Source organism: Sarcophilus harrisii, chromosome 2, assembly GCF_902635505.1.
Source record: "Sarcophilus harrisii chromosome 2, mSarHar1.11, whole genome shotgun sequence".
NCBI lineage: Eukaryota > Metazoa > Chordata > Mammalia > Dasyuromorphia > Dasyuridae > Sarcophilus > Sarcophilus harrisii.
Window position 1 is genome coordinate 507,547,359 of NC_045427.1, and position 17,908 is coordinate 507,565,266.

Sequence of the window (17,908 nt, forward strand, 5' to 3'; positions counted from 1 at the left end):
AAAATTCATTCGTAAAAAAATGAGTTCTACAGTAAATCCTAGGAGGAGGAGGATGGATGTGAAATATTTCCATGGACAGGCTGTAGACAGTGTAGCCTTTTGAACAACTGCCATCACTGAGGTCATACTGAAAAGGCACAGATCTGAGAGGATTATTTGGGTATACTTAAGCTCTAAAGGCAAACTCTAAATGCCTTCGAAGATGCAATTTGCTACATGTAATTAAAAATTATTGTCATTTCAATAGAACTGCTTTTTTTTTTTTTTTTGCCAGTGATTAAAAATGGTCCCACTTCCCTTCGCCTCCAATAAAAGGTTTCAATACTTCTCCCGGTCAAAGGTACTGAATTATCTTAATTATATAGTTATTATAATTTGTTAAAAGTCAGAGCTTCAGATAAACATTCTAACTCTTCCACCCATCACTCCTTTGATCAAATACATTACACATAGAGCAATAAAAAAATGCTAGTAGGAAGTATCATTGGTTACAAAGCTGAAATCAACTATAACACAAATGAGGTCAATCAGTTGTCTTCAGAGTTCACCATTTGGCAAACTGAGGTAGATAGTCAGCAAAAGGGCATGAAAAGTCCTCTTTGCTCCAGTGATATATTTTAAACTCTAGTCAGATATTTTGACCTTTCACATTTCTGACAATAAAACATTCAAAATAAGTGAGTTTGAAAACAAACAAACAAACAAAAAAAAACATTCAACAAAAATACCCAGTAAGACATTAGGACTTTCACAATATGCTTTGGCTTCCTGTTCATTGTCCTTCGAACAGACATATATATACGGTGAGAATGTCTGGTGTGGCTGTCTAGCTTGGAAACTCATTTTTATCAAAGCACAGCATTGCAGACTGTAATTGTAAAGAGGAGGTAGAAGTCTGCTCAGCAACCAATGGCCTTGAAGAGCCTTCACATTTATCAATGGCAGGATCTCCATCTGAATCACTGCCTAAGAAGGAACTGGAGAGAGGAGGTGTGGTACTTATAACTGAAGATAGATGTAGCTCGTCATTCGACTCATGGGAAAATCTTCCAGAATCTCCAGTTTCATGGCTTCCTTCACTATTTGCTGAATGCTCTGCGTCAGCTGTAATCTCAAAGGGCACTTGGAATCCGGTTGGCTGGCCAGGAGAATTGGGGGAGTCTTCATCACTTATTAATACAGTAGTACCTGGCTGATAAAAGCAGACCGTTTGAACAAATCTTCTTTGAGGCTGTGAGGAAAAAAACAAAACAAAACATAGAAATGATGATAAAGCATTTACAGAAAATCTCAAGTACTAATAATTGTAAATGATAATGAGTCTGACTTCATGTGTTCTAGAAAGATACTCTTTAAATACAAACAAGATGTTGCTGAGTCATTTCAGGTATGTCTGACTGTTCATAACCCCATTTGGGCTTTTCTTGTCAAAGATATTAGAGTAGTTTGCCATTTCCTTTTTCAACTCATTTTATACATAAGGAAACTGAGGCATACAGGGTTAAGTGACTTGCTCAGGGTCACACAGCTATTAAATATCTGAAATTGGACTTGAATTCAAGTCTTCCTGGTACTCAATTCCCCAAACCAACTAGTTGCCCTTGTAACAGAAATTCCTAAATATTATCTAAAGTTCTGAAACAGTTCATTTTTATAAGTTGGGTAAGCAGTTTCCACAAATTGTTTACTCCGTATAGCTATAACTAATAGGTCATAACTATAATGAATACCATCAATATAACATTTAAAGTAAGGGCTTAAAAATTAATGCTTAGATCTTTCTTTTATGTCTTTCCCCGCTTTATAAATACTACTTCATATAGGGTATTTTTAGAATTCAGTTTAGATGAGTTACCTGCTCAATTTTCACCTTCTTAGAGTCTTGAAAAAAAAGCCATTTCTTCTTAGGGTTACTTTTTGTTATAGGACCATAGCTATTAATAATTAGGTCAGTTCCACCCTAAAATAAAAAGGAAAGTTTTAATATTTAACTTCAAAAACTTCAACATATGACATTTATATTCAAAAGAAAATAACAGAACAAAAAAGAAATAAATTACATGATATTGTTTCTTTGACTCTAAGTAGGAAATACAGAATATGGGATATTTATAAGGTTATACCGATTAACAAAAGATATAGGACATGATGAATTTTTGAATGTATTTTGTGGTGTATACTATTTCTATTGTTCTATGCTACATGTAAGCATAACTAGTCAAGTATATTTTGATTTTTTATGATTCAGCTCTATGGGGCATTTCCACCAGTAGAACAAATTATAATTCCATCCATGTTTTCTTAGCTTCTGTCATGACTTTGTCTTTCATCAAATCTATGTAATACAATGGAGGCCTTCCTTAAATTCTTTTAATATTCCATAATGCCCTAATTGGTATCCCTCATTCTAAATGACTAGGCTGCATTCTTTTTTGGTCATGATGATGGCTTTCAGGGTCACTTCTTATGTGCAACTACTATGCATCTGTCCATTACCATTTGGTATTGGAGTTCTGAATTCTCCAAGGCTGTGGTAGATAATTATTTTCATCAGGGGAACAACAAAAATTTTAAAAGAATAATGGTGCTTAAAAATTTTGTTGTTTTGTTGAACATTGACTTTAAAAAATTTTGTTTTGTTGTTGTTCAGTAGTTTCAGTCATGTCTAATTCTTCTTTGTGACTCCATTTAGGGTTTTCTTGGCAAAGATACTGGAGTAGTTTGTAATTTCTTTTTATAAACTTTTAATTCTGAAACTGTACCCCTGAAAGTTATTGATTGTGTATACCTTTTAACCCAATGACACCACTATTAGATAAGCCCCAAAGAAGAAAAGGTACATTACAAATTAATTTACAAATACATTTGTAGCAGCTCTTTTTGTAATGGCAATGAACTAGATCTTAAGGGAGTACCCATCAATTAGGGAATTACTGAACAAATTATAGTACATAAATGTAATGGGATATTATTGTATTGTAAGAAAGAACAGGATGTTTTCTCAAAAACTTGGGTAGACTTCCATGAATTGATGGTGAGAGAAGTGAGCAAAAACAGGAGTACAATTAATACAATAACAGCATCATTTTAAAGACAAACAATTTTGAAAGATTTAAGACTGATGATCAAAGAAATAAATAAGAGATTTCAGAAGGATAATGATGAAACATGTTATTTGTCTCGACAGAAAGGTGATGGATTCAGAGTGTATAATATTATATTTTTTTGGACATGGCTAATATTTTGCTTGGCCATGTAAATTTGCTGAAAGGTTTTTTTTTCTTTTTCAAATAGGAGGGGAGGGAGAGAAAATGTAGTTTTAACTGAAAAAAATCTTAAATTTAGAAAATAAACAAACAAAAAAAGATGGGTTTCTAAAGCAGAGTGCATTTGAGGATTATTCAATGTGCTTCATGATTTCTCAACTGTGATTCAGACCATTCTTTTTAATCCTGTGGAAAGCATAACTATTTTGTAGGTGGATTAACTTTTTGATAAATGTATTTTACACAGGACATAAAAGTGTTTAATTATAATATATTAAATTAGCTTCTAAGCTTAGAGTACCTTTGCATCAATAAAGCTATTCTGGGCTATCATTGGTAGTAAGGATTCTTCATTCTCTACCATTCCTTCTAAGTTCTTCCTCATGTCATTCCCACTGGCTACTGAGACATTGGTTCGAGATAACTGCTCAGTTCCTGTTTGTGAAGTTTTAGAAGCAGATGTTTTCCTAAAATATTTTTAAATTGGAAAAAAAGGAAATATCATCACATAGAAGAAATGTACAAAAATATCAATTTATACAAATTATATTTTTTGAGGAATAACATTCTAATATTTTTCCTCTAGCATGTATTACCACAATTAACTGTATATGTCAAAAGTACTAGATTTTACCTTCATCACAAAACAATTTACTTTGAGAAACCTACTTTAATTCTCTCATTGATTTCTATACATGTAAAACCTTATGGTTTCTTAATTATGAATGGGGATAAGGAGGAGAACCTAGAATTCAAAAAACTTAAAAACAAATGTAAAAAAATTGTTTTGAATGTAACTGGGGCAAAATATTAAATAAATAAATAAAATATACGTAAAGCCCTTTCCTTTAATAGTTAAATATTAATTCTCTAATATTTATTAAGTGCTTTACTTGTTAAGTAATAGTAGTATTTCCAGTTTAGTATAAACAATCACTTTTTCACCTTATCATTTTCTAAAGATTTCTCAGATAATTTTTAGCTTGTTTTATAGTCACAACAGCTTAATCTATCATATTTTAATGACAGTGACCAGTTACAACAGTATAGATTGTGAATAGACTTTGACATATGAATAAGCAAACAGATTTAGTGATTTATTCAACCACAATTCTTTAATCTAAATTTATAGACTTTAAAAGATTTCTTTTTAAAAATGGTAAAACATATACTTTAACATATTTAACTTGTATTGGTCTACCTGCCATCTGTGGGAGGGGATGGGGAGGAGGAGGGGAAAAATTGAAACAAAAAGTTTTGCAACCAACAATGCTGAATTACCCATGCATATATCTTGTAAATAAAAAGCCATAACAAAAAAAATTAAAACTGGTTAAAGATACAAAATAAAACACTAAAACTGTACTGTTTGATCTGCAGGTGGTCTGAAGGTTTTACCACTATTAAGTGTTTATACAATCAACTCTAGATGATCTGTTAATGGAAGGGAAACAGAAGCATGAATAATTTTAAAAACTTGTATGTTTGGTTTTGACTTTCATAAGGTAGATCTACCTTTCTAATGAGATTTTCTCTAGACTAATATTAAAATTAAGAATACTTTTTTGAGTATAAATCAATAAAGGATAAAGTGAATTAGCTATTAAGTGAATAGCTAAGAGAATTCTAAAATTTAATACCTTTGGTTTAAATAAAGGATAATTTTTCATAAGGCTAAAATTAATTACATATATATATATCTAATCTATATAAAAATTTAGACTATTTTCTTAGTTGGACTTGACAATATTTCAAAAGAAAATAAAGTCAAAACATCTCAACCCATGTAAAAAAATTGTTTATATGTTAAAATTATTTTTTCCCCCCTTCACTAAACAGGAAATTGCTTGTTCCCTCCCCCTAAACCTATTCCTTATGCTTTTTATAGTGTGTCACAGTTCTTAGAAGAGGGAATTTGAAGCCTACCATCTGCCTTTAGTTGTGGTAGAAATCAACAATGGATTTTGAACTTCAAAAAGCTTTGTAATTTCCCTTCAAGTTTAAGAAGGAAAGGTTACAAATCAGGCAGTTTTCAGCTTTTCCATCTTTTAAAGACATATTTTCCAACTTTTAAGACATATTTAAAATGTTTAATGAGAATAGCATGAATGAAGAAAACTTGGCTCAATGATGCTTATGGTCCTCAGTTTAAACAGCTACAAGTCAATGGTTTAAAATGGCAATGTCAAAACTGTCCAGCTTTACATTGTAGAATTGCATTCCTCTCATATTCTGTTCATAGCAGCTCCCCCAAAAGGAGCTAACTATTTATATTACTCTGGTCAACTCTGTAGTCATAAACCCATATCGGTTCTTTCTGAACAATGAATTGTTTAAGCATTTGAAATGGGTACTTGAATATACAGAAATCAAGAGGTTTTGAGTAAGGATCCCTTCATAATCAAGTACTTCATATTTAGGGCATCATATAGAAATGGTCTTAGTGTCCTGCCATTTCATTTAAAACACCAAAGAAACCAAGAAAACTTTTCCTTGAATATTTCAATACAACAGCAGTTTTTTTCAACTAAGTAAACAGTTTAATGATGTCAAAATAATTATTACATAAAAATGTATTCGTTTGAATTTTTATTGCAAAGAATCCCAATAAAGTGCAAAAATACAAGTGAAAGCTTTATATGTAAAAATGCTAGCTCTGCCTGCAATTGTCCAAAGTATTCTCTATAAGATAACTTTTACTAATATGATTTGCTTTATGATTATCGTTATTTGTATTTTCTTTTAAACCATGTAAGATTTCTGTCAATGAAAACATACCTGGTTTTGCTTCGATAGATCAAAATGAGGATACAGATAAGTATGCAAGTTAGTGCTATGCAAACACCAACAACAATGCCAGTCATGGACTTCTGGTCCAACTGATAATAACCGGAATAAGCTGCAGAGGAAAACAGTGTATTTATATAAAAAACTATAGGAAAAAAACAAATAAATTCTTTTGTTTCAAAGAATTCTCAATTGCTCGTTTTTTAAAATTTGTTTCCAAAGTAAAAATATTGCATTGTTTCATAGAGAATAGCAATGTATACCTAGAATTCTTCCTATCAGGGAGACTGATGCTGGTAGAGCTCTTGATCTTAGAGAGTTCAAAGCTGTAGTGGAGCAAGTTGATCAGGGCTATATACACTGCCCCCTGAGAATGATAGAGGTAGAGAGGTTGTGGAAGTACCCATGAGACTTCTTAAGGAAGGGCAAACTGGCTCAGATTGGAAAAAGACCAAGTCAAAGACAATTCCAAAGGTCATCGTGGAAGATGCTCATCATATCCAGAGAAAGAACTATGGAGTCTGAATACAGACCAAAGCATACTATTTTTACTTTTTTTTTCTTTCTTATATGTTTTTTTTCCTTTTGTCCTGAGTACCCTTTCACAACATGATTAATATGGAAATATACTGAACATGATCTTACATGTATAACCTATATCATATTACTTACTGTCATGGGGGAGAGAGAAGGGAAGGAAAAGAAGGAAAAATATTTGCAGCTTAAAATCTTACAAATATGAATGTTCAAATTTATTTTTACATATAATTGGAAAAATAATAAAATATCATTAAGTAGAAAAAAAGAACAGGTCAAAGATTCCATTCTCATCAATAGTGAGGTGAGGCTGTGAATTGAATAGCCATTCCACTTCTATCCTGGTTAAGAAAGGAAGACCCAGTCTCAAAAAATATATATGTTTTTGAGTATATCACAGATATATTTATGTGCATTTTATTCCTGAAACTATAGGTATGTGTGTATATACACACACACACATATACTAACATATACTTAAATGCAAGAAAGAAATAAAGGAAAAAGGAAGTAAAGAAAAGAATGAAAAAGGAAGGAAGGATAGAAGGAAGAAAGGAGGAAAAGAAAGGAGGGAGAAAAGAAGGATAGTTTCAGAAAGAAAATGCATATAAATTAAATACCATTTTTTGCAATAAGTCTATTAGCTATTTTTATTTCAATATATACAAAATGCAGGTTTTTCCTAATATCCAGAAGGATAAAATTCTCATTAAGTCAGCTGAAAAACATCTATAGATTACAGATTATTTTTATTATTTAGAAACAGGGACTGGATTTGTGATTGCAATTACTTGATAAGAAAACAGTCTTTATTAATATGTTGGCACCTTCTCTGAAGCTGGGAGAATTAGAAAGTTGCCTAAAATATTGAGAGTTTAAGCAATTATTTATCCAGAGTCAAAAGCCAGCATATGTCAGTGACAGGACTTGAACCCAGAGACCAGATCTCTATCCAAAATGTTATGCAGCAAATAACTTGATTTAACATTAAAGAACTGAAGATATGCATCATTCATGATCTGTTATTTCCACAGTTTCATCCTGTTGTGACCATAGCCATTCTTCAGTTTTCACTTCTGCTACCACTTTTATTTTTGTTGCTGCTGTCTCTGGTACTGAACTGTCTACTTTCACATCAACCCACATTCTGTTGTAACCTCCTACTAGTAATCCTGGTAATTTGGAAGGCTCCTTTATTTTACAGATGAGGAAACTGAGTCTCAAAGCACTGATATTGCAAAGAAAACCTGAAAGAAGCATGGAGAAATAGTACAGCTTTGAAAGCCCTTTTTGTAGTGACAAGAAACTGGAAACCGAATGGATGCCCATCTATTGGAGAATGGCTGAATAAACTGTGCTATATGAATGCTATGGAATATTATTGTTCTGTAAGAAACAACCAGCAGGATGATTTCAGAAAGGCCTGGAGAGACTTATATGAACTGATGCTAAGTAAAATGAGCAGAACCAGGTGATCATTATACACAGTAACAATAAGACTATATGAAGATCAATTCTGAAGTCTGAAGTAGACTCTACCTGCTAAGTGGGTGAAGGATAAAATAGTGTCAAACTGGTGTGAGGAACTTTTAAAAAAGTTCTGTCCTACTGTTAAACAGCTTCTATGGAGAGAAATAAGTCAACATTTTCTTTCATACTTTGTGTTAAAAAAAGAAAAGCCTAAGTGCTGTTAATACTCATTATCCTTGGATACAATTCATGAAAGTGCTTCTTGATGGAGAAATAGGATAGAGATCCAGTAACTGCAGCTAAGATTAAAGTGACTTCTGTAGCCAGTGGCAGCACAGAGGGCAAACACCAATACTAAGTATTAGCAAAATGGCACCAATAGCAGGGATGTCCCAATAGCAGGAAAAGGAATGTGAATGTGATAGAAAGTTGAAGTCAGATATCCAAGTGGTTAAGCACACCTGTAGCCTTTACTTTTAACATTATGCTTGCCTGAAATTCTACAAAATGAGTTTCTTTATCTTAGTTGAAACCTACAGTTATAACTGTCTTTCAATGGTCAGCAATATTCTGAAAAGGTATAATTTCAAGCTATGTCCATAGAATCACACAATAACACTATACATTAATGGAGACTTTTTTATACATACTAGGTAATCTGTCTCTACTTATACACAGATGAGTCCAATTAATAGCTAACATGGAAAAGGAATCCATCTCCTCTTTTCCATAAATAATGGACAACTTTGTGGGAAATGTAAAACAGAGGCAAAAACTCTGACTCTGGAATATAAAGATTTTCTCAGCACAGATGCTAGACTTATGCTACTATGTACAAATTATATGAATGGCAGCATTGGGCAATAGGTTCTCAGGTGGCAAAAATATAAGAGAGAAGTAGTTTTCCTATTATTGTATCACTCTTCTGATTATAGTTTTTATTAGGTTTGCTCCCTTAATAGTTGGTGTAAGTAGTTTCTGTACTAGATGTTAAGTCACTGTTAACTGCCAAAGGATCAAAAAGAAGAATTGGAGAATTAGAGTCAAAGTAGCTCCAACTGCAGATCCAGAGAGTTATAGGGAGGTGCAAAAGGAAAACCAGAAAGCAAAGTAGGCAACCTTTCATGGAAGATTTAGAAGTTAAAGAATAACAAGTATTGGGATAGTTAGAAACCTATTAAAGGTATGAAAGAAGGAAAGAGAAAACTAAAGAGTTTCCGCCCCTCCCCCCCAAGGCTTGAAAAAATATAGTATTTCTACTCACCTTTGGCATCAGCAGAATCTAAATGTTTAGGCCTTTGATTTGATTCAGAGGTTTCCTTTGGAAGAACTGCAAGCTCTACTGAATTTGAGAAGGGTCCCTCTCCCACTTCATTGGATGCAGCAATCTTGACAATGTAGACGTTTCCTGCCACCAAATTTTCTAGCAAAGCCATGGTTATTGCACCTATAAATAATAAATTCCTGATTAGCACAAGAGAATTCTCTTGACAATATCTTTCATTTATTTAAGATTACAGTTTACAAAACACTTTTCATATATCTCATTTGATCTTTATAACAATCCAATAAGGTATATACTTCTGGTATTATTACTTCCATTTTATAGATGAGGAAAAATTTTTTTTAAATTTAATAGCCTTTTATTTACAGGATATATACATGGGTAACTTTACAGCATTAACAATTGCCAAACCTCTTGTTCCAATTTTTCACCTCTTACCCCCCCCTCACCTCCTCCCCTAGATGGCAGGATGACCAGTAGATGTTAAATATATTAAAATATAAATTAGATACACAATAAGTATACCTGACCAAAACGTATAGATGAGGAAAACTGAAAGCCTTAGTAATGTTAATTGATTTGTCAGAAGTCACATAGCTAGTTAAGGGGCAGACCTAGAACTCAAACAAGATTTATGATTATAATCCCAGTGCTCTTTTCCCTATGCTAGTCTTTAAATACAATTTTAAAAAGTCAATCAACAACCTACTATGTGCCAGGAATAGTGATAGTAAAGCAGCTCTAGAAGATTAGAAAAGCCTTCCTGTAGAAAGCAATATTTGTATTGAGTCTTGAAGGAATAAGGCGATTATAATAAGCTTAGATGAGGAGGAAGTGTATTTCAACAGTGGTGGATGGCCAGTGTAAAGACACGGAGGAAGGAGATGGAATATCACGTGTGAGAAATAGAGAGAAAGCCAGTCTGACTAGATTGCAGACTGCAGGAAAAGAATCAATATCCCAAAGACTGTTTTAGCCCAGGCTTTAAAAGTTTATATTTTATTCTGGAAGTAATAGGGAGGCACTGGAGTTAAGACTGAGTAAGGGAGGAAATTGGTCTTTTATGCACTTAAGAAAAACCATTAGAATTGCCTAGAGAATTGAAGAGATATAAAGTAGAGAGACCAATTAGGCCACTAATAATCTAGGTGAGAAGGGACTAAGGCTTAAACTAAACTGGTACTGTGTGGGAACAGAAAAATGGGGTCGATTTTAAGACATATGGAGGTAGAAATTGTAAGATTTGGCAGTTGTTGTAAGAGTATCCTAATTCCTTTCCACTTTGAAAGTTAGTTTTTCCTTAAAAGTTATTAAAACGTGATACCTGATTGTCTTAGGGGACTAAAAGTTCAAACTGCTGACATATCTCATCACTGCCTGAGGACCAAATAGCCTTGAGGAGTTGCAGGGATGCTCTGATACATGACTGATGGAGCATGATGGGTAATAGTCAAGGGAATTTTAGTCAGCTGAATCAGCTTAAAATGTCATCAATGCCTCCTCTTGTTTAATGTTCTTCTCTTGCTATGGCTAAGTAAATATTCTTTTCTGTTAAGTATTCAATGACCTATGGAATAGTTCTTGTTACAATGTCAAACTTAATTAACTGGACTGAGTTAGACCTAGCCTATAACAACAATTAATTGGATTATTCAAATGAGGGGCAATGAGAAGTCAAGGGTAGTATTAAGTTTATGCATATGTAAGATTAGAAGAATAGTCACAATTTATATACAAATAGGGAAATTTAAAACAGTGAAGGATTATGAGGAAAAGATGAGCTACGCTGCATCTGGGGTGACTCTAGAACGTCCAGTTTGTAATGTTCAATAGGGGACTGGTAATGTCAGATTGAAACTCAGAAAGAAACCAAAGAATGAATATTATTTTTTCTTCTCAATAAATGGAGAAATAAGATTTCTACTTGTACAATATAAACTGTGGAAAAAAAAATAAGGAATTGCTATGCAACTCTCAAAGTTTGGTGAGCTTTGATATGAAATGTCTTTCTGAAGCTCCACTAATGACTTGTATTTGTTTAGTCATTTTTCAGACGCTTTGAGATTTGTTTGGCAAAGATATTGGAGTGGTTAGCTATTTCATTCTCTAGATCCTTTTGCAGATGAGGAAACTGAGGTAAACAGGGTTAAGTGACTTAACCAGGGTCACCTGGCTAATAAGTATCTGAGGCTAGATTTGAATTCAAATTTTCCTGATTCCAGGTCCGGTACCAAGACACCCAATTACAATGATAATATGGTACTATTTTTTTTTTTAAGAAAAAAATGAGAAACCTGAATGATGAGAATTTCCATAAGCAAGAAGTTGCCTACACTGTATCTATGGATGGACCTTACAGGGTCATCCCGTATTTGTACTGTATCTCCAACAAGTTTACCATGACTCTGGGACACTCTAACAATAGTTCCAGTGAGTAAATAACCAAGAATTTTACTCCAAGTTTGTATCCGGTGAACTATTGCCCCCTTGTTTCTTCCATAATTGAAGTCAGCAAGAGCCTAATCTTTTAAGCTGCAGTCCTAATGCACATGGCACCACTTCAGGTCACAGGGTATGAGACAGCTAAATCAGAATGGCAATATCAGAGTTGACTAGAGAATGTTTTGGTGATCTTAAGTTTCAACTTGACCTTAAAAACATGTGATCTACTTTAGAGTACAACTGTTAGATAAACACACAGACCCCTATATTTAGAGTTTACTTAGACAAATAGAATTAAAAAAAGGATATGTCCTGCCCTACTATGTTTAGCTGGCATAAAGAATGCTTTAAGCCATTTACTTCTTTTTATTTTACTTTATCCTATTTTTAAATCTAACAAATAAAAAAAATCATTGAATAGAAATTACTATTGTTTGATATTCCCTCTGTTATAGAAGATCAAACATGTTTAATTCTGAAAATAGTGCCTTAGAAAATTTCAAAATATCATTACTCTTGATTCCACGTAAGTCTCATTTTGAAACAGTGAAGTAATTTAATGCTTGGTTCCATTTAAAAGATGATTTCCTCATTTTCACGAAAAGCAAAATATGAAAAACAAAGGGGTGAGTGTCTTTTTAATAGGCAAAAAAGAAACTACCTCAAAAAACTCTAGCTCTTTCATAAACAAATAATTCAAACTGGCAAAATGTAAAAAAAATAAAAGCAAAACATGAGGACTCTGTGACCAAAGAAGTCATCATTTTCAGCACCATTATTAAAGGCAGAAGTTCATATTGCAGTGTTAGAGATCCTTTTCCCAGTGGTCCCTTTCAGATGAAATGAATCATTAAAGAGCCTGAGCTCTTTAGGCTGATTTACTGCACACCAGATGTGTAAAGACTGTAACCTCTGATCCACTTGGAGATCAGAGAGGAAGAAAAATCATTCTTCAAACTGCACAGGCAGTAATTCACCATCATATTATTGCCTGACCATTTTATCAAGTCATCATTTTAGACAACAACATCACAGAAACTTGACAGATTTTAAAAAATTGGAACTCATGCAACAATGTTGCTTTTATCTAATATTAAAATTTGAACTGCTTAGAGAACATTTTAAATGTTTACATCTGGGAAAATACAAGGTGTGTGTGTGTGTATGTGTGTGTGTGTGAGAGAGAGAGAGAGAGAGAGAGAGAGAGAGAGAGAGAGAGAGAGAGAGACAGAGACAGAGACAGAGGCAATGAGAGAAATAAAAAAAGAAAGAAAGGGAAAAAGAAAGAATTAGATAGACAAAGAGAACGTTACCTGTCAGGCAGACTGACAGAGATCAATGACAAGCTATTCTGGTAGTAGAATTGGAAAATGGGGTACTGGTGCCAAAGGCAATGACAATAATACTTACTGATTGTTATTTAGTTCTTTCATTTGTGTTCAACTTTTCATGATTCTTTGTGACCTTACTTGGGGTTTTCTTGGCAAACATATTAAATGCTTTACCAATTCCTTTTCCAGATCATTTTAATAGATGAGGAAACAGAGACAAATTGGATCAAGTGGCTTGCTCAAGGTCACCCAGCTAGTAAGTGTCTAGAGCTATATTTGAACTCAGGGTGATGAGTCTTCTTGACTTCAGACCTAGCTCTTTATTCACTGCACTACTTAACTGCCCCAGTAACACCCATACAACCCTAGAAAACATATAGAGCATTCAGGAAGTCAAAAGCATACACTAGCTCTAGTCATTCATATATTTAAATTTTTTTTAAGGGGTCCAAAAAGACTCCTTTTCTCTCCAAATATTTATGTCACAACCTCTGTGTTTTGGAAGGAGGAGGAGAGATTAAAGGCAATAGAAACTGTGTAGGAGATATTGGTCAGAGAAAGTGAGATTTTGACTACTATGGATTTTTTAAAAGTAAATTTTTTTGATTTCTTTTGTTGTGTAGCCATTTTAAAATATAACTCTACCAAATAAACTAAACTTTCATTTGTAAAAAGAAAAAACAATAAAAACAAAAATAATTGACTTAGTTATCAGTCATTCAATGTATGCAATATTCTGCTCTTGTAGTCCCCCACCTCTCTGCCAAGATGAAGAGTGATGATGTTATTGATTTTTCAATTGCTCAGACTCTGGCTTCTTTTTGGTGTCTCTCTCTCTCCTCTTCCCTTCCCCTCCCTCTTTTAAACAACTGGGATTTTGATGTATTTTTTATTATTACTTATTTCACTCTGTATCAGTTCACAAACATATCTGTATACATTTCCCTAAATTCCTCATTTCTTTTACAATAAGATTCCATTATATTCATGTACCAGTTTGTTCAGCTATTCACTAATCAACAGACATCTATTTTATTTCCAATTCTTCACTAATTGTCAGTAATTGTCAAAAGACTGTAGGGAAGGTCAAGCAAAGTGATAGATTTAGCTTAGTCAAAGTAAGTGGTCCGATCAGGAGTTTTAGCAGCAGATCTTGGAGAAGCGCTGATGTCTGGATTGAAACTAGGTTAACAAGTAGAGATTGGATGCAGAGAAAAGGTGCTATGACCAGTATAAAAGGATTATGAACTTCTGCTTTGGATACTATATACATTTCTGTATTCATGCAACCTGAGATCATAATTAGCTTTCTTTGACTATCTCAGCATATATCTTACTTGCTGAAAGTTTGTATTCCATTAAAATCTACAGGTGTTTGTGTGTGTGTGTGTGTGTGTGTGTGTGTGTGTGTGAACTATTAGGCATATCTGTTCCAATTTGTATTTGGTACAGTTAATGCTTTAAACCTAAATCCAAGACTTTATATTTATTCCTAGTAAATATCATTTTACTAGCTCATGTCCATTGTTGCAAACTGCTATAGACTTTTTTGCATCTAGAATTTGAAGGATATTTATTTTTATACTTCTCATTTAAATTATGTCCTATATTCTTTGGTTCTAATCTTCAAGGGAGAGATAAAGATATATTTTTTCTCCTTAAGTGGCTTTCAATATTTCTTCCCTACCCAATATATCAGGTTTGAAATAGAGAAAAATCTGTATGTCTCTAACCCAAAAGATTTATAAATATAAGGAGAAGTCATTCTTGGAAATAGCATGGAACAATAAAATTTTGAGTAATATATAATTTTGATCTCATGAACTGTTAAAATTAGAATTATTTATTCAGGGGATGCCTATTAATTGAGAAATGGCTGAACAACCTGTGATTCATGATTGTAATGGAATAATACTGTACTATAAGAAATGAGAGAGGACAAGATGATTTCAGAAAAATCTGGAAAAACTTACATGAACTGTTTCAAAGGGAAGTTAGAAGAATCAGGAGATCATTTTTGTTGTGTTGGATTTTTTTTTGGGGGGGGGTGTCTTTGTTTTCTTTAATAACATGGCTAATATGGAAATGTTTTGCATGATTGCACATATTTAACTATCGAATTGCTTATCGTCTTAGAGACAAGATGAGAGAGAATTTGGAATTCAAATTTTTAAAAATGAATACTGAAAATTGTTTTTACATTAATTGGGAAAAATAAAATATTCTAAAAATTTTTAAATGACCTATTCAGGTCAAATGGAATGAAAATACTTTTGCCCACTAGATGGTGCTCTAACATTTCTTGAAAAAAATGAGAACTATGTAATTATTTTTTAAAATTCTAAATGCAAAGTGACAAAAAACAAAACAAAACAAAAAAACCCAAAACATCCTGTCCATGTATTTAAATTCTTCACTGTTATAAATACAACAATTTTTGCTCATAGGTCAAGTGTTATGAAGCAATTTGGGCCTGCCTTGGGTACATACAAAAACCCCACATCTGGTCATTTCACAAACAATAAAAACATTAGTCAGGCAAGTATTCTTATAAGCAAGACTTAATATATGGGGTGTCTCCGAACCCAAAGCCAGGTATCTTGGCTCAGGCTTTGTATATTGGGTTGCAGTGTGATGAACTGATTTTCTCATACTAATTATGTGAGATAATCAATATAAAGGCAGGTATAATAGGTGTGATAAGATAAGAAAGATTATGATGTAGCAAAGATTAGTACTGAAACATCTACAAATCCTAATATCAGCAGATATACCTGTAACTACACTCAACATATCTAGTCTGTCTTAAAATATTAAATTTAGGTTCCTAATCTACTCTAGACCAGATGACTTCTTTAAATGTCATTATTAGTATCAATATTAAAGCATTAGGAAAAGAGGAAACGAATAAGCATTTATATAGCACCTCATGTACCAAGTAATATGCTAAGTATGTTTTACAAAAATTATCTCATTTAATCCTCATAATCTTGCTAGGAATCCCATTATACTATCCCATTATACAATTGAGGACATTAAAGTTAAGTGACTTGACCAAGATCACTGAGCCAGTATGTGTCTGAGGCTAGATTTAATTCAAATCTTTCTCATTCCTGGCTTAGCACCTTATGTATACACCACCTCTCATAATACCACAGATGACCAATGAATTTTGTATCCCCAGGTATCATCTTTGTTTTGTTATTCTGATATCCTAAAATAGTTTATTTGATAATAATCCAACAAACTGATTTTTTCATAGCTGTCTTATCTTCAGCTGATTTTAGATAATACATCTTCCAAATACAGTTTCCAAAATAGATAATACAGCTTACAAAATTATTCTTGCTGAATATTCAAAAACAAGACTGTTTTCTTTGTAGATACCATCTGAATTTTGAGGTTACAGTAACTGGGCACTAATTATTTACTAATAAGTATGGGTATTTAAGAATTTTGATCCTTCAGACAACCCAATTAATACTCTTAAATTATTTAGAGAAAATTAATGCAAAAAGTTCTTAAGTACTTGAGGATGGCTTGATAAAAAGAGTGCTAAAGACCCTGATTCTTATGGAATAAGCTCTAAATTAGGATTTGGAAGATCTGAATTTTAGTTCTACTTTTGCTAATAATAATAACTAGCTGTGTGACTGTGGACAAATCACTTAAATGCTCTGGAGGGAATTCCTTCTTATCTAAAATTCTATGATAAAGTATTTGCCTAATTAGAGCCTTATTAATGGATAAATATGAGTAGGTAAATATTAAAGGATTAGCTTCAGCTATTACTGCAGTCAAGAAATAATTGTTATCTGTCCTTGACCTAGTCTTTTGCTAATAGGCTATCTATTCCCTAGTTATGTCTCCTCTTGTCTGGTACCTATCTTTCTCCTTCTGCATCCTTTCTCTGGAATCCTTTATACTTGGCATAATCCTAGCTAGAAATTTCAAGTTTCTTAACTAAGTGAAGCTTCCCTACCTGTGAAACTGGGGCTGGAAACCAATAAGACAAATGGGTTGGATGCCTCCTCCTCTTTATATCTGATCTTGAAGATATAATTATCCCAACCTGACTCCAGAGCTGCCAAAGGGTTGAACCATGGATTTAGGAATCCTAGAAAATTGTAACTTCTACTTTCTGACAGGACCCAAAGAACATAATGATAGACACTCAATGGTGACATCCCTTTCTTAACCTTTCCAAGGCCTGGGAAGGAAGAAGGAAGGAAAACAAAAAAAGGAGGGAAGTGAGAGAGAGGGAGTATGAGAAGAAAAGAGAGAAGGAAAGGGGAGAAAAAGAAAAACTGTGTCCTTGGGGAAGTCAGAAGAGCATTGGCAGACTCCTAGGCAGCTAGGTGGTCCAATGGACGGATAAAGTGCTGGACCTGGAGTTAGGAAACTCCAGGTTTAGTTAGGAAAACTAAATATGGTTTCAGGCATTTACTAGCTGTGACACTGGAGAAATAATTACCTCAGTTTCTTTATCTGTAAAATGAAAATAAATGCACCTACATCTCAGGGTTATTGTAAAATTAAACTGAGATGATAAATCATTTTGCAAACTTGAAAGCGCTATATAAACGCTACCTGCTATTATTATTCTTACCTAGTTTGGAAATGTGAGTCCTAGTTCTATTGTTAGGGACTGATTAACTACCCTAATGTGAAAGTGTCCATCCTGGTCCTAATGTAAAGAAGTGGTCAGGGGACTAGTATTCTTCTGGGTATCAACTAGTGACTAGGTAACTTACCTGCTTAAGGAGTTTCAGTGGCTGCTTATTGCCTCT

The 17,908-nt window shown here is 33.3% G+C and overlaps 1 protein-coding gene across 1 annotated transcript in view; it reads right to left on the reverse strand.

The window, feature by feature from the left end:
• Window positions 1-253: 253 nt before the first annotated feature.
• Window positions 254-17,908, reverse strand: part of PRTG (protogenin) — a 150,295-nt gene continuing 132,640 nt past the window's right edge. The window contains exons 16-20 of the mRNA XM_031955249.1: window positions 9,325-9,507; window positions 6,045-6,165; window positions 3,568-3,733; window positions 1,856-1,960; window positions 254-1,231 (exon numbers count right to left, since the gene is read on the reverse strand). Of these exons, the coding sequence (XP_031811109.1) occupies window positions 827-1,231; window positions 1,856-1,960; window positions 3,568-3,733; window positions 6,045-6,165; window positions 9,325-9,507 (980 nt within the window). The 3' untranslated portion in view covers window positions 254-826. The remainder of the gene's footprint in view (window positions 1,232-1,855; window positions 1,961-3,567; window positions 3,734-6,044; window positions 6,166-9,324; window positions 9,508-17,908) is intronic.